This window comes from Papio anubis, chromosome 3 (assembly GCF_008728515.1).
Source record: "Papio anubis isolate 15944 chromosome 3, Panubis1.0, whole genome shotgun sequence".
In the NCBI taxonomy this organism is placed as follows: Eukaryota; Metazoa; Chordata; class Mammalia; order Primates; family Cercopithecidae; genus Papio; species Papio anubis.
The window spans coordinates 68,297,787-68,321,299 of NC_044978.1; the positions used below are offsets into that span (position 1 = coordinate 68,297,787).

The 23,513-nt window shown below is 36.6% G+C and overlaps 1 protein-coding gene and 1 long non-coding RNA gene across 3 annotated transcripts in view; both read left to right on the forward strand.

Moving 5' to 3' along the window:
* Nucleotides 1-23,513, forward strand: part of TNIP3 (TNFAIP3 interacting protein 3) — a 95,803-nt gene that overhangs the window by 10,405 nt on the left and 61,885 nt on the right. For both annotated transcript variants that reach the window (XM_017959023.3, XM_009207499.4), the window contains exon 2: nt 722-807. In XM_017959023.3, the coding sequence (XP_017814512.1) occupies nt 722-807 (86 nt within the window). The remainder of the gene's footprint in view (nt 1-721; nt 808-23,513) is intronic.
* LOC108586080 overlaps nt 4,247-23,513 on the forward strand; it is a 28,780-nt gene continuing 9,513 nt past the window's right edge. Inside the window, exons 1-2 of the long non-coding RNA XR_001902805.3 lie at nt 4,247-6,713; nt 16,388-16,581. This is a non-coding gene — a long non-coding RNA (uncharacterized LOC108586080). The remainder of the gene's footprint in view (nt 6,714-16,387; nt 16,582-23,513) is intronic.

Consider the following 23,513-nt stretch of genomic DNA (forward strand, 5'->3'; position numbering starts at 1 on the left):
AATTGGCTTTTAAAGCATACACAAATCTTCAAATTCTTCAATCTCAAGATTCTACTGTATGTCCCATGAGGTACTATGTAGTCTGTATAATGTTTGTCCACAGTTTGGTGCTTAAGTTGCACCAAACTTAAGTGCAACTTAATAATAAATTTTAAAAATGAGAAACAAATTCTGTCACAAGTAGTTTCTTTTCTCACTTTTTTTCATTGTCCCATTACCACTTCCCTTGTTACCCTGAAAATCATAGAAATAATCAGTAACTCCTATTGGAGAAAAAGCTGTCATGAGCATTCTTCCTAGAAGAAAGCTGCTGGCGTCCTGGGGTCAGTAGGCACTCCTGGATAACTCATTCCTAGACTGGGGTTAATTAAACTACAAACATGTCAGTCTGACAACTTTAACCGTTCATGCTGTGTGTATTAGAATGTCTAGCTTTCTTTTACTTGCTCCTGGACAATTTCTCCCTGTCATGAGATTCTTCCTTAACTCACTGAGCCTGTGTTTACACCCAGTGTTTTACCTTTCATTGAAACTAGGCAGAAGGCAGGCTTGTGGTCTGTCTTCTCACGTCTGGCAGGGCTGAAAACAAGACATGAGAATAAAAACATGGCTTTTGATGAAAAATGCATTTAACAGGTGGTTTTCTCCTTCGGTGACTGACATAGTTAACTTCCCTTGAGGTACATCTGAGACTCATGTCCTTCATATTTTTTTCTTTTAGATTCCGTGTGGACGGCTCATAAACAAAAATGAGAAACAGGACGATAAACTGGTAATGTTCACCAATCAGTCTGAAGATTCTGAAAGGTAATAACAGTTTATTTGGAGATTATATGCTTCTGATACTAATATTCTAATTAGAGCACTTCTGCTTTGCAACAATGATAGTGTATTAAGAGTAGAAGAGAAGCTGTCTGGATGGAGCTATATAGAATAGAAAAGGAAAAGATGACGGGTCACAGTATGGCCTATCTATCTGAACATATTTTCTTTTATTGCTATCCACAGGGCAAAAGACATGGTAGGTTATGAAGATTACTTGATTTTTAACATATTTGTAAATTTCCATTGACAAGCCTTGGTAGATGGTTTCTCTGTAATTGCACAAATTTGTCTCTAGGAAACAACTGTATTCCACCAGTAAGGTGAAGGAGTAGCTTTATCTTTTCTCCTGATTTGCTTAATCCTTAGCTCACCTGAAGGAGTGTGAGAAGTTTACTAAGTTCCTTATGAAAAAAAATCCCTTACTTAGGCACTTTCCACATTCTATCAATCTTTCAATGTTTTTTTTTAAAGCCTCATTCTATTTGTTGGTTCGTAGAGTTATTCCTTTTTTTTTTTTTTCAAATGTGGCACCTTTTACGTGCAAGACATTGTGCTTGCTCCTTGCAGAAGAGGAATCAGATTCAGACCCTGTCCTCAAGCTGCTTGAAGTTTAGAAGTGAAAAGTCATGCAGATGCCTAAGCATCATTTATGGTAGGATGTTCTGCCCCATGAAAGAGGCACAGATAAACTGTTCTTAGAAATTGGAGGAGGCCGGGCGCGGTGGCTCAAGCCTGTAATCCCAGTACTTTGGGAGGCCGAGACGGGCAGATCACGAGGTCAGGAGATCGAGACCATCCTGGCTAATCTGGTGAAATCCCGTCTCTACTAAAAAATACAAAAAAAACACAAAAAAACAAAAAAAAAAACTAGCTGAGCGAGGTGGCAGGCGCCTATAGTCCCAGCTACTGGGGAGGCTGAGGCAGGAGAATGGCATAAACCCGGGAGGCGGAGCTTGCAGTGAGCCAAGATCCAGCCACTGCACTCCAGCCTGGGCGACAGAGCGAGACTCCGTCTCAAAAAAAAAAAGAAAAAAGAAAAAAAAGAAATCGGAGGAAAGTGAGATTTCCAGAGATTGGGATAGAAATACACGAAGTGGTTTAACCTAATTTCTGACAAAGAGAAACTGAGGAGAAAGATGGAAAAACAGAAGGAAAGGCTATTCCAAGCTGAAGGCAGAATGTGTGCAAAGATGTGGTGGTAGGAAAGTCATGTATTTGTGTCTGGATCAACTAACGGTTTGTTTTGGCTTCCGCAGGTGGTGTGTAGTGAAAAGGAAACTCAGTTGATACTCTCTCCTGAGTGAGAGACTAAATAGCTGAGAATTTATTCTACAGGCCAATATTTCTGTTTATAAAGACAAAACTTCTATTTTGTGATACCTTTCAAGTGAAAGATAATTTAAATATATAATAATAATTAAGTTTTTAGGCCAGTGGTTCTTAAACTAGAGTTCTCAGATCCTGTGTGTCTGGAGTCATATTCTCAGATTGTCTATGAGAATCTTTTCATTAAAAGAGGCCCGTCTGTACTTTCAATGCGAAAATCATGACTGGACAAGGGGTAACATTAAGAATTTTGAACCAAGGATTTCCAATAGGCTACTCTAGCAATAGTGTTAAAAATTAATTGGAAAGGGAAAAGATCTGAAGTTCAAATAAATATAGAAATATTGATTTCTCCCATTCACCTCAATTACATTCAGTATCTTTAACAAGCATTTTAGCCTTTAATTGTATATAATTTAGCATTTTCCTGTGCAATATACTTTATTATTCTATAACTGTGCTGGGTGTGTAAGTCTCTCCTTGTCAATATGATTTTACCTACCTCAACGGAAAGACTTGACATGCAGCAGAATATTCCCCCCGAAGACTGTGGGTCTACAATAAGCATTGATCTATTTTATATACATTTTAATAAAATATTAGTAAAATTGAAATTTACATCACAGGAGTCATTTGATAATGAAGTTATTATATTGACAACCTCTAAGATGCTATAGGCATTACAGAAACAAAAAATATATGATGTAATGTTGAAAAACTTCTACGAAAGATGATACCCATCCTCCTTTGGTAGCAGAAGCATATGCTTGGCAAAATTTCACCATGTAGAAAAGGAAGAAAGGAAGGGAGGAATAAAGAAAGGAAGGGAGAAACCTATTATTTCTAAGAGGTAGGGGCTATCCTTACCCCACCACCTCTCCACATGCGCAAGCCATTTCCTTCCACATGGAGAATTCTGAGGACTTTGTGTGAGCTCCTGAGTCCCATTCTCTTGCCTCCTCTCCACAGCCAGCAATGCATTTTACTGTTTAGTTCTATTTACCGATGATGAAAATTATGTAGAATTTAGTAGCTAACGTTTTTTCTAAAGTGATTAAAATTTTGTATTTTGAATAGAGAGGGTTAGGTTCTTTGATAGTAATCTAAAATGTTCAGAAGATGTTTTTCAACTTGCCTTCTAGGGTGTATATACCCGGAAGTGCAGAAAGAAGGATAAGGGATGAGGCAGTGAGGCAGTGGCCACGGTCCATGTCTTTGCCTGAGGGAAGTGGGAAAGAAGAATAAAGAAGAGAGGTGAGAGCAAACAGGGCAGGAAGAGAATAGTGAGCGCCTGAGTCATCTTTCCCTCTGTCACTCCTGAACTGACTCCTTCCTCAATGAAGTGCTTTAGGGCCTACATATTGATATTATGGTTGACACCAGGCTTCCTTTCAAAGGAGTGGAAGAAATAATTTTGATTGTCAGTGTGGGGGATTATCAAAGTAAACATGGTGTTTTATAGTTTTTATATTTCCCTTTAACACAGTTTTGAAACATATTGTTATTATAAAAGCAATCCCTCTCAACATGTGTGATCCTGGGGTCATCCTTTTTTCGAAGTACTCTTGTAATACCAGTTCCTCATTTTAATTTTTCTAAAGCAGATGCTTTCCTGTCCTAATAATTATTGTAAGAAGAATGTCTTTTTTTTAAAAAAAAGGATCATGCATTCAGAAAATTATAATTATAACGTTGCAAGAAAAACTACTATGATTCATTTTAGCCTGAAGTAGAGCTCATCTCAGAAGAATGAGATGAATTTGTGTTCTCATGAAGTAACCCTTTTACCTGGCATTAAACTCATTCACAACTGCAGTCATTGAACCTAATATTAAACAGGATCTAATGCCATCCATTTTTCATGCCTTCTGGTAACAATGTAGTGGATTTCAGATGCACTTAAGGAGCTCTGTGTCTTTCTTCATATTCAAATCATTCAAATGTCTTTATGTAAAGCATTGGTGGACATTAAGAAAATTAAACAATACTTTTGTCTTTTTTTCTCCATGTGAGTAGCATACTCTCTTCCAGATGCAACATTGAGCAGCCAAACAGCTGCTGGCTATTAAAAGTCCCTTAAAGCTCTATTTTTTTTTTTTTTTTTTTGTCTCATAAAAGGAAGAGAAGTGTAGGAATGTTTATGGGGTGACAGGCAGATGTTTTACTTGTACTATGTATGTGGTAAACGAAAACTAAAATGATCTCTTTTATAATATCATCGGCATTTCTACAATTCTTTTGGCCTCTTTATTTTTAACCCCCTTCTTACCTGACTCTAAATTAAACTGTTCTGGAAAGGCAGAAGAAAGAACCATTTATGCAGCTACTGTAAGTTAAGGTTATCTCACACCTTTTCATAAAGACAGACATCCCTGAAAATGTATCTTCTGTCCATTCATATTGTTTTGTTAGGTAGAAGAGAGCCTTATAGTTTTTTTATTTTCACTAAATAAGCAGCAACACTGATGAATAAGTATTTTTTAATGACACACAAAACATCACAGACCAATCATAATTTTTTTCATAAATTTTACTAATTTATTTATTTGCAGTTCAAATTTGTTAGTTTTTCAGAAATTACATGTCTTCAAACTGATAAACATCAAAGTCCCATTGGGTCTCTGGACAATAGACTAAGTTTCTTCTCTTTCCACATTAAGAAAGCAGTCTCTCAATCTTATTTATTTATGTGTCGTATATTAGATGAAATTACATTTTATTGGATGGACACATTCACAGAGATTTGAGACAAGGAGCTTTGGGACAACTTGTGCTTTGAGCCAGGCTCATAAAGCACATTTCAGAAAAACCTCTTCCATGCAAACAACGCCCATGGGATAAACACAGATTTCCATATTCTGAGGCCTACCTTATACAGAAGGTCCAAGAAGATATTTAGAGTATACCTTTTGTTCTGTCTGCCTTTAATACTTTATGCTTGCATACACTCTTGGATTCAATGTAGAAAACACTTGTAAGCCTATTACTGTATGCTAGAAAGTGTTTGGGAGATGTTGTTGAAAAGAATACCAAATTAGAATTTTCCCAAGAATCAACTTAGCATTTTTCTGGGAAGTACTGGTACCAGCATAAAATTTGTGTGTCTAGAGACGGGAAATCACCCAGCTTTTACCTCAGTGGAAATGTCTTTGATAAAAGCTGTGGTGGCACGGAGCTTGCTTGGAGGTCCGTACGAGGCCCCAGGCAGGCCACAGAAAACCTGCAGCCAGCTGAATGAATTTTAAGTCTGTCCTTTCTGTGTGTGGCAACTCTAAGGACTTGGCTCTCTTTTTGCAGAAGGCTTCAGAGTTTGTGCTGAAGCCATCTCCTCCGAGTTGATAATTCAATATACAGACCCTCCATGGCAGTACATTCCATTTCTGTGGCTTAAATTTGAAGCAATTTCAAAGCCAGTTAATATAATAGAAGGTATTGCGTTAGCAAAATTCTAGTTTTCAGGGCAATTTGGAAATAACAAATTCACAACTCTCTCTGCTACTCTGACAGGAATTTGTGTAAATGTAGTAAGTGAAGAAATAATGGGAAAAATGAAGAGACTAGAGTTTGGAAAATTCAATTTGGCTTTGGTTTGAATCTTTTTGTTTTTATTCCTTCACATAAATTGAAAATTTAAATGTAATACCCTCAGTGAGTTGGGTTTTCATCTCTCATGGGCTTCCACTTGGGATACTACTTATGTCTCTATTCAAATATAAGTTTAGAGAGTAGGCAGGTTATATTGAAGATTTGTTTCAAATACCTTTTTATTCCTCTTTTTAGTATTTTATATCATTTGCTAGTATTTATATTGACATAAGACTCTAGCTGTCACTTCATATTCTAAATATTCTGCTCTGTTAGTTAAATTGTATCATAATTATTTAAATCACACATCACCTCTCTTTCCAAGCCAAATGAACTAGAGAATCATTTTTCAGTTTCACATCTAGGAAACATTTCTATGCTAAGGGCATTTCTGCTTTCCAAGTCTAGTTATTTTCATTGTTCTAACCATAGAAATTCCTTTATTTTCTTTATATTACCAGATCAGGGTTTTCAATTATGACAGAAAATACCAGCGTACTAAAATGCAAACTAATATTTATTTTAAGATCCAAACCATTTGATGATTTCTCTTTTTCGTTTCATTTTTTGCTGTGCTACATCATACTTTGTTTCAGAACACAACAGTGGGGCTGAATTGTGTCCCCCTAAATTCACATGTTGAACTCCTAACCCCCAGTGTGACTACATTTGGAGATAGGGCCCTTAGGAAGTAATTAAGGTTAAGTGAAGTCATAAGAGTGGGGTTCTGGTACAATAGGGTTGGTGACCTCACAAAAAGAGACCAGAGAGCTTGCTGTCTCTCTCCACATGTGCACAAAGAAGAGGTCATTTGAGCTCACTGCAAGCCTTGAAAAGAGGCCTTAGAATGAAACCTACCTGTTCACAAACTTCCCAGCCTTCAGAACTATGAGAAATAAATACCTGCTGTTTACACCCAGTCTATGCTGTTTCCTTATGGCAACTCAAGAAGACTAAGACACCTATTTGTGCTACAGGTACTTAATAAGGATTTTATTTGCTTTTCTTATTGATCTATAATGATTTCAGAGACTGTGTGAAGAAATTGGGCTTAAGTGGCTATTAATATCTAATAGGCATCTGGAAGTCCAGGCAATATATTAGAAGATATTCCCTTAGGGGACCACCAATACTTCTATTATTTAAGATATCATTACTAAACCTGGTGCAATTTCAGGCTATTAAAAAATGTTGCAGAGAACAAGGACTTATTTTATCTCTATGTAATAGTAATTTTTCCTTTCTTTATTATAAATTATAATTCATTAAAGGATGGTGAAATACCTTTTCATCTGTGGGCTCAGGGTACCTCACACCTACCCTTTTGAGCAAAGCTGATAGCAAAAGTTCTTATTTATTTAGAAGTGAGGAGTATCCACTATCTCAATGACACCATTTAAAATCAGCATAGTGGTTAAGAGTGTGGTTTCTTGAATCAGACTCCCTGAGTTCAAATCACACTTCTTAGGTAAGTCATTTAATCTAAAGCCTTAAAAATACTTCAAATTTTAACAATTTTCTCTTTTATTAGAAGCACTCATGTAAAATTCAGCAAAACTCTATACATTACCAAAAAAATGTGCCACCAACTAGTTTTCTATAGTAAGAAATATACTATAAGAAGTACCTAGAATAGTTCTTGGCCTGTAGTAAACCTCAATAAATATTTGTTGAGTGAGTGAATAAAAGTTGCATAACTAAAATGATCACTAAAACATCAATAAAATAATATAATGGATATTTATCTCTTTCTATTTGGAATAAAAAAGTAGAAGATCTTGAATCTTCTGTATTTGTTTAATGGAGCTTCACAGGTACACACATGTGTGGTATTTGTCATAACTTTATTGGTCTGAGTTTACAAGGCTAATCTGGAGCCTAATTATTTCCTCTGGGTTCACTATTCCTTCTAGGAATAATGCTGCTTGCTTGAGTTCATTTAAGCATCCATTATACCCAGTGTGACTTCTTTTTTCTGACCACAAATGCGTAGTTTTTTCCCCCAACTCTCCATGCCAACTATGTGTCCAATAATTCAATTCAATGTTGACACTACCAGCAGTTAGTACAGACCCCACAGGTTAAGGCCTCAGTCCCACAAGACTGCCCGCACTTCAGAGGCCAGTTACAAGTCCAGTGACCACCCATACTTCTGACCAACATGCTACAAATTCAGAGGTTACCACAACCCCATCCTCAGGTTTGGTAATTCATGAGAAGGACTCACAGAACTCAGGAAACACATGTTGCCAGTTTATTATTAAGATATAACTCAGGAACAGCCAGATGAAAAGAATCCAAAGGGTGAAGCATGCAGATGCTGTCACACAGCATCCTCGCCCTTAACAAACCTGCCATCCTCCCAGCACATCAATGTGTTACCAACCAGGAAGCTTTCCAAATTTCTTTGCTCAAGAGTATTTATATCCATACAGAACCCAGTAGACTTAAGTTTTTTTTTAAAGAGTATTTACATCCCAATGTCCAGCTACCTCCCCTTCCTGGAGATTGGGGAATGGGGCTGAAAGTTCCCACCTTCTAATCACAAATTTGGTTTTTCTGGCACCCTGACAGACTTCATTAGCATAAACTTAGGTGTGGTCCAGAGGACTGTATATTTAAAATAACAAGACACAGTCATTCCTATCACTTAAGAAATTCCAAGGATATCAGAAGCTCTGTGCCAGGAACCAGAGACAAAGAGTATATTTTTTATTATACCACACCCACTTGTAACAGCCCAATGGATTCTCCTTGCCTGTTGCCTAGACAAAGCCAATTTATCAAGACAGAGGAATTGTAATAAAGAAAGCATTTATTTCACACATAGCCAGCTGAATGAGAGACCAGTTTTACCCTTATTCAAATCAGTCTCCATGAAAATTCAGGGATCAGGGCTAAGGATAATTTGATGAGCAGGGGATTGGGACGTGGGTAGTGCTGATTGGTTAGGTTGGAGATGAAATCATAGGGATTTGAAGCTGCCCTCTTGTGCTGAGTCAGTTCCTGGGTGGGGTCCACAAGACCAGATGAATCAGTTTATTGATCTGGGTGGCACCAGCTGACGCATTTAGTTCAGGGTCTGTAAAATATCTCCTCTTGGGTTTTACAATGGTGATGTTATCCCTAGGAGCAACTGGGGAGGTTTCAAATCTTGATGTCTCTGGCTGCATAACTCCTAAACCATAATTTCTAATTTAGTGGATAATTTATTAGTCCTATAGAGGCAGTCTGGTCCCCAGGTAGAAGGGGGTTTGTTTTGGGAAAGGGTTGTATGTTAGTTCATTTTCATGCTGCTGATAAAGACATACCTGAGACTGGGAAGAAAAAGAAGTTTAATTGGACTTACAGTTCCACATGGCTGGAGAGGCCTCAGAATCATGGCGGGAGGTAAAAGGCACTTATTACATGGCAGCGGCAAGAGAAAATGAGGAAGATGCAAAAGCGGAAATCCCTGATAAAACCATCAGATTTCATGAGACTTATTTACTACCACAAGAACAGTATGGGGGAAACCACCCCCATCATTCAAACTATGTCCTACTGGGACGCTACCATAAGACATGGGAATTATGGGAGTACAATTCAAGGTAAGAGTTGGGTGGGGACACAGCCAAACCATATCAGGTTGTTATCATCTTTGTTTCAAAGTTAAACTATAAACTAAGTTCTTCCCAAAGTTAGTTTGGCCTATATCCAGGAGTGAACAAGGTCAGCTTGCAGGTTAGAAGCAAGATGGAGTCAGTTAGGTCAGCTCTCTTTCACTGTCATAGATTTCTCAGTTATAATTTTTGTAAAGGCAGTTTCAAATTTTTGGTCTTCTTGTCTAAATTGCCCACCTCTGTGTGGTTGCCATGCCCAAATCTGCAGGCTGGTTGTTTTTATTAACTAATACCTTAAGTCAATGTTAAAGTAGTTAAATAAAGCATCTAAACATCACTGAAATTATGAAATAATACAGAGAGTAAGATTTAAAGATATATAGCATCTACATAGACTTTATTGCCTAATCCATTAACATACAGCTATTATAAATCATTCATTGACATATCCTGGTTTCTACGAAACTTTAATAGATTTAAACTTAATGGAATTTTCTTGATTTTCCTGGGACTTGTTAGTTGCTCTTTTAAATTTAGAAGTTTCTGCTTTACAACTGTCAACGCTTAATGTCTATTTTATGCTTTGAGGTAAAATACGTCATTGATCATTGTTTTTTACTGATCTTGAGGCTTTTTTTCTGTACTTCTGAACAATTCTCTGAATATTTAGGGTTCCTTCTTCTTTCTTCTTCAATTTCCAGTCGTTAACAGCAACAAATAAACAGCAACAAATAAACAGCAAACAAAAAACAAAACAAAACAAAACAAAACAAAGAACCCCAGATCACACATACTATATTTTCACTAATATGATCTTCCATGACTGTTTTCTTCCAATGAAAACATTTCCCTCTACCTGATCCCATTTTTTTGCCTTAGCTCTTTGCCCTTTGGAGTCAATATTTGAACTTATTTCTATTTTAAATTGAAAAGTTGACCTTTCAATTCATGTACAACTCCCATGAATTCAAAATTAGATAGCTCTGTACCCTCAGGAACTTAGTGCAAGAAATAAAACATGGCTGGGCTTAGTGGCTCACACCTGTAATCCTAGCACTTTGGGAGGCTGAGGCAGGTGGATCCCTTGAGTCCAGGAGTTTGAGACCAGCCTGTGCAGCATGGTGAAACCCCATCTATTAAAAGACAAAAAAAAAGAAAAAATTAGCTGAGCATGGTGACACACACCTGTAGTCCCAGCTCCTGTGGTCTCAGTTACTCAGGATGCTGAGGTGGGAGAATCTCTTGAGTCTGGAAGGCTGAGGCTGCAGTGAGCCATGATTGCACCACTACACTCCAGCCTGTGTGACAGAGGGAGACCTCAAAAAAGAAAAGAAAAGACACACACACACACACACACACACACTATATATATATATATACACACACAAATGTAATATCTTAACACCTTTAAATACATTTATATTTTAAAAGTCAGAACAATAAATTTATGATAAAATTCCTATGAGAATAATGAATAATTTATAGATTATTTTTAAGGAGCAAGTTGATTATCATCATATTTAACTTACCTGAGGATCAGGGAATAATAGCTTCTTCCTAATTGTGTTAAGGTGAGGATTAAATGAGATAACACATGAAAAGTGTTTAGCAAAAAGTTTATTTTGATTAAGACTTGCATATTCACCTACCTAATGAACATGTCTACTTGAGAAGTCTAAAAGATATCCCAAGTAAGGGTCTCCTAAGACTAGTCTAAGTTTGCTCTTCTCTTGGTCTTCTCTGTCTGATATTGTTTGGCTATGTCTCCACCCAAATCTCACCTTGAATTGTAGTTCCCATAATTCCCAGATGTTGTGGGAGGGACCCAGTGGGAGGTAATTGAATCATGGGATAGTTACCCCCATGCTGTTCTCATGATTTTGAGTGAGTTCTCACGAGATCTGATGATTTTACAAGGGGCCTTTGCCCTTTGCTCCGCACTTCTTCCTGCCGCCCTGAGAAGAAGGTGCCTTTCTTCCCCTTCGCCTTCTGCCATGATTGTAAGTTTCCTGAGGCATTTCCAGTCATGCAGGATTGTGAGTCGATTAAACCTCTTTCCTTTATAAATTACCCAGTCTCAGGTACTTCTTCATAGCAGCATGAGAACAGACTAGTACACTATCTCAATAAAGGGCAACTTTATTATTTCCGGTTTCTTAATCTGAAAGAACTTGGAGGCACCCTTGAGCTTTTTCTCTCTTTCCTTTTTCCCTCCTACTGGCCAAATTCAAATTACGCCCAGAATACCACCTTTTCTCTCCACATCCCTCACTACCATTCTGTCCAAACCACAAGTATCCCTAGTCTGCATAATTTCAAGAACTTATTAAATGGTCTTAGTACCTTTATCCATGCTTCCCTACAGGCTTTTCTAAAGCCACCAACAAGAATGATCTTTCCAAACTATGTCACATCATATCCCTCCTTTGCTGAAAACCCCCATCCACTCAGAGTAAAATGCAAAGTTTTTACAATGCCCACGAACTTCCTCGAGCTGGCTCCCTTTTACCTTTCCAGTGTAATCTGCTACAACTCCCCTTCTCACTCCCCCCACTCCAGCCTATTTTCCTTCTTGTTGTATGTTGGAAAAACCAAGCAAGCTCTAGCCGTAGAGATTTTGCACTGTCTACCTTTACAGGGAATGCTCTTTCCCCAATAAGCCATGTGGCCCATACTACACCTCCTTCACGCCTTGCTCAATTGTCACTTTTCAATAAGTCCCACCTTTGATCACTCCATTTAAAATTGCAATTCCCATCTCCCCAGCTAACACCTCATAACCCTGATTCCACTTACATTGCTCTTTATTTCTTCTATGACACCTATTACCTGTTAAAATGCTAACTAGACACAGAACTTCTACAAACGGGAAAGGGAAAAGACACCCATAATGAAAAACCAGTCAAGAACCAGAGCGAACAATTATAGAAGAGAAAAGCAAATGAATAATGAACATATTGAAATATGATCAATATCACTGGTAATTAGGAAAATATAAATTAGAACAATGGAATTCTTTTGGTTGGCAAAAATACCAATAACACCTAGGACTGACTTCGGCTGCAGGAAAATAAGAATTCTTACACATAGCTGACAGGAATGAAAATTATCGTAACCAAAAAATAACCAAGAAGCACTACTAAAAGTTTTAATGTCCATACCCCTGGAACCAACAATCTCACATTGGTAAATCTATTCTATATAAATAAAATACTAGTATGTAAGAATATATCTAGACAGGCATTTTTATAGTGCCTTTATTGTAGTGACATCAAGAGGAAAATGTAATTAGAAACAACTTGCTATTCCATCATAGAGAAATGATTAAGTTGTGAACCCTGAAAATCTGAGACAGGTCTCGGTTAACTGAGAAAGTTTATTTTGCCAAGGTTGAGGATGCACGCCTTAGGAGGTCCTGATGACATATGCCCAAGGTGGTCAGGGCACCGTTTGATTGTATACATTTTAGGAAGATATGAGACATCAATCAATATATGTAAGACAAATATTGGTTCAGTCTGAAAAAGGCAGGACAACTTGAAGCAGGGAGGGAGCTTCTAGGTCATAGGTAGATAAGAGACAAATGGTTGCATTCTTTTGACTTTCTGGTTCGACTCTCCAAATGAGGCAATCAGATATGCATTTATCTCCATGAACAAAGGGGTCACTTTGAATAGTATGGGAGGCAGGTTTGCCCTAAGCAGTTTCCAGCTTGACTTTGCCCTTTAGCTTCGTGATTTTGGGCCCTAAGATTTATTTTCCTTTCACGAAGTAAATTTGGTCCATTCATAATTTTCAAATATTATTTGTCTATTTAAAATAACTAGAGCAATGTGTATGAACTGATGGAATATTCAGAGAGTTTTGCATAAATGCAAAATAACCAAATAATTAGCAGTTATATATAATACAATACTTCAATATTAGATATTTAATTTATAATATATATTTATATTTTAAAAAGAAACAAAAATATCTTGTGTATTAGTGTATGTATACAGACACACATATATTGTATATATACTCTACTTATATTTGTATAAACACAGAGAAAAATATGGAAGAGTGATGTTAATACTAATTATCAGAGTAGAGTGGAACTGAAGGAAGCATAAGAATATTATTAACTTTTTTGTGTTCTCTAATGTTTGCTTCTTAAAATGGATATATTTCTATAATGTAAAATATCCATTAAAAAATAAAACAGGCCACTATTTGAAAATACATGGTCCAATAACCTGATAAATAAGTTTATGTATTATATCAGATGACCTAGATTGTTTTGAATGTTTTATTTTAATAGGTTTTTGGGGAACAGGTGGTGTTTGGTTATATGAGTAATTCTTCAATGGTGAATTCTGAGATTTTGGTGCCCTATCACCCGGGCAGTGTACACTGTACCCAATGTATAGTCTTTTATCCCTCACCCCTGTCCCATTCTTTCCCCTGAGTCCCCAAAGTCCGCTGTATCATTCTTATGCATTTGAGTCCTCATAGCTTAACTCCCACTTATGAGTGAGAACATATGATGTTTGTTTTTCCATTCTTGAGTTACTTCATTTAGAATAATGATCTCCAATTCTAGCCAGGCTGCTGCAAATGCCATTATTTTGTTTGTTTTTATGGCTGAATAGTATTTCATGGTATCTATCTATCTATCTACCTATCTATCTATCTATCTATCTATACCACATTTTCTTTATCCCCTCATTGATTGATAGGCATTTGGGCTGGTTTCATATTTTTGCAATTGTGAATTGTGCTGCTATAAACATGCGTGTACTAGTATCTTTTTCATATAATGACTTCCTTTTCTCTGGGTAGATACCCAGTAGTAGGATTGCTGGATCAAATGGTAGAACTGCTTTTAATTATTTAAGGAATATTCAACTGTTTTCCATAGTGGTTGTAGTAGTTTACATTCCAACAGCAGTGTAAAAGTGTTCCCTTTTCACCACATCCACGCCAACATCCATTATTCCTTGATTTTTTTATTATGACCATTCTTGCAGTAGTAAGGTGGTTTTGCATTTTGTGTTTAACTTGCATTTCCTTATAATTAGTGATATTGAGCATTGTTTCACGTTTGCTGGTCATTTGTATATCTTCTTTTGAGAATTATCTATTCATGTCTTTAGTCCACTTTTTGATGGGACTATCTGTTTTTTCTTGCTGATTTCTTTGAGTTCCTGGTAGATTCTGGATATTAATCCTTTGTTTGATGCATAGATTGTGAAGATTTTCTCCCGCTCTGTGGGTTGTCTGTTTACTCGGCTGATTATTTCTTTTGCTGTGGAGAAACTTTTTAGTTTAATTAAATCCCATCTATTTATCTTGTTTTTGTTGCATTTGGTTTTGGGTTCTTGGTCATGAAGTCTTTACCTAAGCCAATGTCCAGAAGGGTTTTTCCAATGTTATCTTCTAGAATTTTTATGGTTTCAGGTCTTATATTTAAGTCTCTGATCCATCTTGAGTTGATTTTCGTATAAGGTGAGAGATGAGGATCCAGTTTCATTCTTCTATATGTAGCTTACCAATTATGCCAGCACCATTTGTTGAATAGGGAGTCCTTTCCCCACTTTCTATTTTTGTTTGCATTGTCAAAGATCAGTTGGCTCTAAATATTTGGCCTTATTTCTGGGTTCTCTATTCTGTACCATTGGTCTGTGTGCCTATTTTTATACCAGTGCCATGCTGCTTTGGTCAGGTCACTATGGCGTTATAGTGTAGTTTGGAATTGGGTATTGTGATGCCTCCAGATTCGTTCTTTTTGTTTAGCTTTGCTTTGGCTATGTGAGCTCTTTTTTTTGGTTCCATATGAATTTTAGGATTTTTTTTCTAGTTCTGTGAAAAATGATGGTGGTATTTTGATTTGAATTGCATTGAATTTGTAAATTGCTTTTGGTAGAATGGTCATTTTCACAATATTGATTCTACCCACCCATGAACATGGGATATGTTTCTATTTGTTTGTGAGTTGACCTAGATTTTTATCTCAATGCTTCAAAATAATGTGACATTTAAAATAAATTATATAACTTCAATGTTGGACTTTATCTAGGCAGTTTCTTTAATTTACATATAAGGAAAATGAGATCCTCATGTACTAATACATAGCAGATTCTTGGTATATAACTGTTGAATAAATGAATGTGTGTATTAATTAATATACAAATGAATGAGCTAAATAATTGCCCAAATCACAGCTAGTTGGTTAATCTAGAATACAACTCTTCTGATTCCAGGTCCAGGGCTCTTTCTACCATGACACAAGCCTGGAAGAATAACATGCAGACATGTATTGCGTGAAGCTAGCTAGGCTTAGCTAGAAAACTCTTACAAACATTCTAGCTCCAAATTTGCCTAAGGCAATAATCATGATGCTCATGCTGTAGAACCATATTTATGTCTTCTTCTTAGAAAACCTATTGTCTTCTATTTTGGGAGTTTTGTTTGATTTTGAGACATACAACATAATGCTTAAAAACTAATTTTAAACACATGAGATACAAAACAATGCCTAGTAACCAGATGTTCCACCCTGGAGCCTACTGCTCTGTAAGAAGCCAGCCATTGACTACACGCCATCTTGCATGGAGTGCCCTCGTGGTTTCTGCAGTAAGTCCTTCTGTGGTCCTTCCAAGCACTAAATAAAACATCCGTATGGCCACCCAGTTGCCCCCTTTCGTGGAACATTTGATTAGCACGTTTTCTGGACTTTCCTCACACCTCAAAACTTTCTTTCCTGCCCCCTACTCATCCAGACTCATCAGAAGCATCCATTTACATAGTTTAGAGTCCATTCATAAATTAATCATGGTTATTGCAGCCACCAAAGTTCCCCCTTGACCTTCAACTCCTACTCTCCTCCCCAGCACACAGTTCCACTTTTGCTAATATTCAGAGTATCTTACCAAAAAGTGACCTTTACTTTCACTCTCACCAAGCAGATCCAAAAAGCCAGTTTCACTTTGTGACACTTCCCTCTGGGTTTATTTCTGCCCATGATAAGTGATTTTCCAGTACAGTTTTGTTTGTTCTCTTAACAGAGCCTGAACAGAGGACTTGAAATGGCCAGCTGAGCTGGGGTTCCAGATATCTGCTGGATAAAAAGGAACAAAAAGCTCTCTGAGGAAATTAAAACAAAAATAAACAACAACAAAGAATCTGTTGGAAAAAAAGATAGCCAAGGTGCCTGATTACTGGCAGTAACTCCGGGATCATTAAACCAATAGCTTTGGCAGTAAGTGTTTGCCACAGTTCTCTTTGAACTAGATGGTTCTATCATAGGAAAAGACAGTAGTTTGTTAGTGGTTACTAAAAGCACCATGGGAGCCCACTGGTCAGGGCATGTGTGCTCCGGGGTCTCTGTGAATCCAGAGACTGCCAGGGACCCCACAGCTGCCAACTGTCAAAGCTCTGCGTAAAGTTGAAAAACGTTGCTGAGAAGTGTGGAAAACCCCCTCAGCCTGACAAGTTCTAACTAGGTACAGTTTTGAGACATTGTGTCTAAATAAAGTCTACGGAGGGCCCTACTATAAAGTTTTTGAGAAATCTTGGACTGTAAATATTCCTCTTCTTAGTGGATTATGCAAAAGGGAATTTATAATTTTGTAGCATCTCTGTGGAAACTCTTCTGCAGTTGTCTCGGTGAACCCATTGTTCAGCATTCTCAGGTGTGGCTGATGTTACCTATTTGGGTGAGAACCAAGGCAAGAGGAAGCTCCTTTAGCATGTCTGTGCCCATTTGGGGTCAGTAAAGGAACCCAGTGAAAGTGGTCACAGTGTTGCAACATATAAAAAAAAGAAATGCCAAATGCCATCACAGTATTGACAGGTAAGAGCTCTGCCTCTGACCATGGTTTTTGAGGGGACACAGTTCCCAAGGCAATGCTAGCTTGTGTAGTGCCTTTGTGTAACTAAGAAAAAGCACTCTTTTTTCTGGGCATATGCAGCCCCGCACGAGGTCTCTTGCCTGGGCAAGTAGAGAATGGGCTGTGTCCCAGCCTTCACTCCTAAGCCAGGTGCTCTTACACAACAACCTACACAACCATCCTCAGGTACCTAACCTGACAAGTTACCTACTCTGATGTCACTTGAAAAGATTAGGCTTCCTTGGTTTCCTTTCTTATCTGAGGGTATCAAAAGAATGTCTTTCTTCTGGGCATTGTGAATTTGTGTTTACATGATCAGCTTTCTCTTCTCCAGGCCATTCTTCTCAGGCTGTTGAAGCTTGCTGAGCACACTATTCTTAATTCTAGTGAAGAACAGAGGAATTTGGAGATAAAGATCAATTCGGTGATAAGCTTAATCTCAGATCTCTCAGCTTGTCATGGGTTGAAATCTTTAATCAACGGTTCCCAGGCATCACTTCCTCCTCCCATTCATTGATCCCTTCTCATAACCAGGGCTTTTGAAGTCCTTGTTTTTCCTGCCCATCTACCTCTGCCAGAAAGAGGTATTTCTGGGCTAGAAATGTAGTAAGATTATTTTCTTAAAGACCTCATGTCCAACTTCTTTTAAGTGAAAACTGCTGTCTAAGTAACAACTAGTTGTATAGGTATATCTTGAAGCTTAGTGTGCTGTAGATATTACCGGTATTTTACTAACAGTTTCCCGGCTCTAGCATCCATCCCTTCCTGGTTCCCTGAAGCTGTATTGCCACCATTTCTGTGAGTGTGTCCCTGTTTCCCTAAATGCTCTGGTTTTGTTTTTTGTTTTGCTTTATTTTTTGTTTCGAATTATCTATCCGCTCTCTCTCCTTGCTCAATGCTTTCAACTGGACCTGCCATGTCACATCTGAGTTTTCTCTAGTCCTTTTGTTTGTTTGTTTGGTTTTAGGATTTCACTAAACTTCCTCTTAATTGTTTACAACTTTGTATCTCTGGCCATCGAAGAGGATCTATACCCTTTTCAAAGATCTCTTTTAAAGGTTTACATGTTAAAGGCAGTCTCTTTCTCATTACCCTCTCTAATTCTTCATTTTTATTTAAAAATTTTAAATACCTCAGAGCTATATGTATATTTTACGACAGCTCAGGCCATCATTACTTTGAAAGAACAGCTTGTTCTCATAACGTATTCCATAATTTTTGTTAACACTCTCTTTGAACTTATATTTTCCAGACACATAAACCAACTTTTAAAAATTTTACCTTGAGGCAACCCATCTTCTTGATCATCTTCACTAGATCTTTCAAGTCATGTTTATTAGGGAACTTGAGGGTAAATTCACTATAAGTTTGTTCAGAGGCAAAATAATGCTACAATTTTTGGTGTTTTTAACAGAAACCTTGAAATATAAGCTCCATGAAAACAAGGATTTGTTTTCTGTTTTGTTCATTGACATAATATGCTAACCACCAAGAAATGCATCTGGCCCATAATAGGTGCTCAAGTGTTATTTGCCAAATGAATGATAAAATCTAGTCATTGAGAGATTTTGCACTGTAGGCTCTGTGAGAATGATTTCATAAGCAAACAATCTAAATGCCTTGTAAACCTCTTTGCAACAGAAAGTTTAGTCTATATATATCAAATCCATATGTTTTGGGTTATTTTCTTCTCTAAATGCAATTCTTTACAATGAAGGTCATGCTCTACTTTTCAGCCTATTTCTATAAATTTGTGCATTTTCTCTGTAGCTTATTCCTTTTGCTTTAGCATTTTGGTTTGAAAAGTCCTAAAAATGTCATTGCTTACTTTCTCTTACAAGTAATTTCTAAAAAACAAAACAAAACAAAACAAAAAAAACAAGAATGAAACTTCTCCTAGTCAAGGTCCTTAAGAAAGAACAAATATTTATACTCACCCAGAAACATGTCTATTATCCGCATCCTCTAGTTCTTTTCTAGGATGTATTTTTAAAAACATGACGAACATTTTCATAGTTACTCAATGTTTAAAATTGCCTTTGCCTGTAATATTAGTGAATCTTTCACATGTGTATTTATTCAGTCAAGCAAGATTTGTCATTACAGAAACTTTTCTTTCCATAGCGCAAAACACTTGAATAGTAGTGAACTTACACCATGACTTTCCACTACTCACTGATAAGGACTTCGACTTTCTTATATGGTTCTCCTTATTAATAAGAATAATACCAACAATCTTCATTTCTCTTTCATGGTGGCTAATGTATTTTGAGGAGGATTTCTAAATTTCTTCAGAATTCTTGGGTAATTCCCAGTTTTTTGTTTATGTTTAGTTTTCCAGCTAGGTTTGGAATAGATTTACATGTTAAAGATGATCTCTTTCTCATTACTCTCTTTGATTCTTCATTTTTATTTAAAAAATTTAAATACTTCCTATGTGTATTTTAGCTTGAACTTAGCTTAGGTGTTTATTGTGTTTTTTTTTTTTTTTTTTTTTTTGAGACAGAGTCTTACTCTGTCACCCAGGCTGGAGTGCAGTGACCCGATCTCAGCTCACTGAAATCTCTGCTCCTGACTCCGCCACCAGGCTCAAGCGATTCCCCTGCCTCAGCCTCCCAAGTAGCTGGGATTACAGGCGCCCGCCACCACGCCCAGCTAATTTTTGTATTTTTGGCAGAGAAGGTGTTTCACCATGTTGGCCAGGCTGGTCTCGAACTCCTGACATCACATGATCCACTCGCCTCGGCTTCCCAAAACGCTGGGATTATAGGCATGAGCCGCTGTGCCCGGCAGGACTTAGGTGTTCTTAAAGAGAGCGTTCATGTAAGAACATCCAAAGTCTTTAACAGTAAAGCTAAACAACAAGTTTCTTAACTCTTAGCAGCCATCTACTTGTTATTTATGAGTACAACTTTTATATTGCATTGATAAATAGCCCACTGCTTTCTATTTGATTTTTCCCCATTTTTGGTGTATTTAACACATTGTATTTTTTTAAGTTCATTAAGACTTTGAGTCAAGTCTATTCGTGCTTGTTCTTGAATGCTTTAAACTGAATTCTTATTCTACCCATGGTTCTTTGAGTAAAAGAAGGAGAATTTTATTTCTTATGGTTTTTAATGACTGATGAAATACTAATCAGAAAAAATAAAATATAAAACTCTATGTATCTCTAATCTCAATTTTAAAAATTCATATATAAACGGAAAGAAAATAGGAGCAAATCTATCATAATTTTGTTTTAAATTTTCTACACTGAAATTGTATTATAACAATTATTATAAAAATCTTTATACAAAAGATTAAAGTACTTGTTTTTCCTATTTATTTATTTGTTCAGCATTTGTTGAGCCTTTGCTAAATATTTATAGTTATCTTTGGTATTAATGTATATTACTAAGCAATTGTTAATTTTTTCATCTTCAAAGCTGTATATACTTTATATCTCAGGTAATTTATAATTCCATTAAAAAAATGTGACAAATTCGTTGGTTTTCCAAATCTCGCTGGAATTTCACATTTAATTGTTATGATTTCTATTACATAGTCAACCACACACAATTACTTCCTATAGCAATTCCAGAATTTTAGCTCTTTAGAACCAAATATTATATTCATCCATTTATTTTCTTAATTTAAAAAAAAACCTGTATTTTGTTAGAGGAAAAAACTTATTAAAAAGAGCTACTTCTACCATTATCACTAGTTGATCTGTCTTAATTCTTTACCTTTAGCAATTTACAAACACAGGTTTAAAATGGATTTTTATCACAGTATTAGTTTTAGACACAAAAGCTATAAAAAGAAAGTATTGTGGATCTTGTCAATTTATTTCTGAGTACAGAAAATGGATCCTTTGTTCCTGAGTAAATGCAGTGATTAAGAGCTCACCTTGAGCAAATTGCTTAGTCTCTGTGGGTCTCAGTTCCCTCAACTCTAAGAATAGGGAGACAGTTTCCACCTGAAGAGGGCCTTCTGCAGTCCGAAAAAAATCAAGCGAATGGTGTTTAATGCAGGGCCTGGCTCCATGAATCCTGCCATCACTGTGACTAGTCTGGGCAGGAGGTCTGTTTGTTTGTATGTATTTCTACAAGCATCAGCAACGTGAGGGTAAATGTCGTTTCTTTAGCAGAATGCCACTGTTTCCCATTCATCCTATCATCACTCACAAAACCAGTTCACTTCACTCCCTGCTGGTCCCTGTTCTTACTGCTGAGTGCTATCAGCCCTAGTCAGTTTGTTTCTGAAATGTCAGCTATAGTGAGACTTGCTGTTGCTGTCAAGTAATCTAACTTACCCAGTTTTAGGAATTTGTCTTCGAGCCTTTGTATAGCTGCATTACTACAAATACTAGATTTGCTTTTATGTCAATCGTATAAAGAGGATTATGAAGAATAACAAACAATTTTATTCCAAATAACTTTTAATTTCCTGGTCTCTCACTTTGTCATGACCCTTGTTAACTCTCATCTGAATTTGATTGTTTGACATGGTATAATAAACAAAGAACCCAATGTTTTTGGTATTTCACCTGTGAAAAAATGGTCCACTCTCTATCCTCAGAAATAAATAAACAAGGTCTGTAATACTTGGGTTTTATAACTTTTCTAGCCAAAGGTAATGCTGTGATATAATTCCATTTTAATCCATGTGATGCTGTCTGATGTCAAGGCTCATACCACTGTTGTTTAAAGAATAATTTTAAAAATTCCCTTATATGCACATTTCTTCCTTCTATAATCTCATCTAAAATTATGAGCATACAGACAGTTGATTTTTAAGGTGTATGGGGGTTACACAAAGAGGTTTTAAAAAAATATCTATTGACTTAATTGAGAACTCTTTTTTTTTTTTTTTTCTTTTCGCCCTGGCTGCAATGAAGTGGCACGATCTTGGCTCACTGCAACCTCTGCTTCCGGGGTTCAAGCAATTCTCCTGCCTCAGCCTCCTGAGTAGCTGGGATTACAGCCACCCGCCACCATGCCAGACTAATTTTTGTAATTTTAGTAGAGATAGAGTTTTGCCATTTTGACCAGGCTGGTCTCAAACTTCTGATCTCAAGTGATCCACCTACCTTGGCCTCCCAGAGTTCTAGTATTGCAGGTGTGAGCCACTGCTCCCTGCTGAGAAGAAGTGTGTGTGTGCGCACTTTTTATTTTCTGTTGTTAATGGATGTTAGCACTGACTCACATTTCCAAAGGCAGGCTTCTATAATCTGAGGATTCTGACTGAGCCTATTTGTTTATTATGAGAAGTCCACAGGGAGGTGAAATGCCAGCCATTAAAGAGAGCAAAGATGAAGACACTGAAGGTTTAGGGGTTTTGTTTGTTTCATGTTTTTTACTATTTGAATTTTGAATATTATAGTGGGAGTATTTAATTTCATTTTTTAGAATCCTTGGGCTAGAACATGCCATCACAGTAATATGATGCACACAAATGCTCTTCCTCCACATCCTTTTAGAAAAACAAAACAAAAACTAAATCATCTTAGTTGCTTTGGTTAGCACTAATTTTGTAAACCCCAAGAAAGATTTATTGGTCTGCATCTTAGTTCCTGCTACATAATGAAATGCTAATTTCATTTTTATAAAATAATTTCTACATTGAGCAAAAGATAATTTTAAGTATCAAATCAGATCTTATTTTGTAGGTTTAATATTTTAATTGCTTTTTTGCACTTATAAAATAATTTTAAACTTACCAAAAATTTTTACAAAGTGCACAAAAATATTTTTTTTCCTCAGCCGTTTGGAAATAAGTTACCACTGGAAGTTTAAAGTCTGTTCTGTGAGAAAGAAAAAAATTTAAAAAGGTACCCACTGGATGATTTAGTCTGCATGTCCTATCAACAAGGACATACCACAAGATAACTATCAAAATCAGAAAATGAACATCGATAGAGTACTACATCTAATCCTCAAACCCCATTCAGGTTTTGCCAATTATCCTATTACTATCCTTTGCATAAAAAAGGCTTCAATCCAGGATCTTACATTACATTTAGTTTTCATAAATTTTAGTCTCTTACAATCTAGGTCAGTTTCTCAGTCTTGGCTTAACTTTCATGACCTGACACTCTAAAAGATTCTAGGCTTGATCTTCTCTAGAATGTCTCTCAATATTCTTTTGGCTAATGTTTCTTTGTAATTAGATTCAGATTTCATAATTTCGGCAAGCATATCACAGATGTGGAACTTTTTAAATGCATCTTAACATATGATCATAGTTTGGCTTTATCTCATTACAGGTGATTTTAACCTTGATCATTTGATTAAAGTGGTACCTGCCAAGATTCCTC